Source organism: Echinops telfairi, unplaced genomic scaffold (assembly GCF_000313985.2).
Source record: "Echinops telfairi isolate 266 unplaced genomic scaffold, ASM31398v2 ScPeMD7_3533;HRSCAF=4204_0, whole genome shotgun sequence".
Taxonomy (NCBI): domain Eukaryota; kingdom Metazoa; phylum Chordata; class Mammalia; order Afrosoricida; family Tenrecidae; genus Echinops; species Echinops telfairi.
In genome coordinates, this window is record NW_022107431.1 from 104,408,558 (window position 1) to 104,409,480 (window position 923).

Sequence of the window (923 nt, forward strand, 5' to 3'; positions counted from 1 at the left end):
AGTATTTGTTGTCCTCCTCCCTCAGCAGCTTGGACAAGATGAGCTGGTGCTGTTCGTTCAGCTTCTGAGCCTTCTCCCGGCAAGAGCGCGTCGCCGAGACCGCGAGAAGGTCACCCGCCAGGAGGGCCGGGCCCGGCCCGGGGCGGCGACGACCGCCCTACCTTTGGCCTCGCAGTCGGCGCAGTATTTGTTGTCCTCCTCCCTCAGCAGCTTGGACAAGATGAGCTGGTGCTGTTCGTTCAGCTTCTGAGCCTTCTCCCGGCAAGAGCGCGTCGCCATCGCGGCAACGGGGCGAGGAGCCCGGGACGGCTACGGTGGCAGCGGCGGCACACGGGACCGGGCAGGTTGAACGCACCTGGCGCCGCCGGCTCCGCGGACGGACTCACTCAGAGAGCGGCGGCCAGGCGACAGCTGGAAGTGGCGGAGGAGCGGCGGCGGTGGCAGCGCCGACGAGTCCCGCCTCCTCGCCCAGCCGGCCCCGCGCGCAGAGCTGGAGCCCGCGCGGGGAGGAAGACGAGCAGAAGCTTCCGGGTAGCGCGGCAGGAAGGAACCCAGGCGACGGGCGCTCTGCGCCTGCGCGGAACTTTCCGGGAGCGCGACCGGCCTTGCCTTTGCGCATGTGCAGTGGGGCTTTCCCTCAAGGTGTTTTGAGTACGCTACCTGGCGCTGCCCGCTGTGGGCTTCCCCAGTATTGCAATGTAGTTGTCGCTGAGAACCTAGAGCAGAGGTGAGGAATCCATTTTTCCGCCAAGGGCCATCTGGGTATATATAACATCATTCCGGGGGCATACTGGTCAAACATTTAACTAACTCACCCCAATGTGATGGCTAAAAAGCCCTCGAGGCCGGATGTGTGTCCTCATCCACCCCCACCCCCATGGTTAACCTAGCAGCAAAGTGGCAATTTACAAGAGCACAACTCT

General features: G+C 63.7%; 1 protein-coding gene across 1 annotated transcript in view; it reads right to left on the reverse strand.

Moving 5' to 3' along the window:
• SMAP1 (small ArfGAP 1) overlaps window positions 1-427 on the reverse strand; it is a 153,663-nt gene extending 153,236 nt beyond the window's left edge. The window contains exon 1 of the mRNA XM_004696318.2: window positions 162-427. Coding sequence (XP_004696375.1) covers window positions 162-279 — 118 coding nt within the window. The 5' untranslated portion in view covers window positions 280-427. The remainder of the gene's footprint in view (window positions 1-161) is intronic.
• Window positions 428-923: the final 496 nt, after the last annotated feature.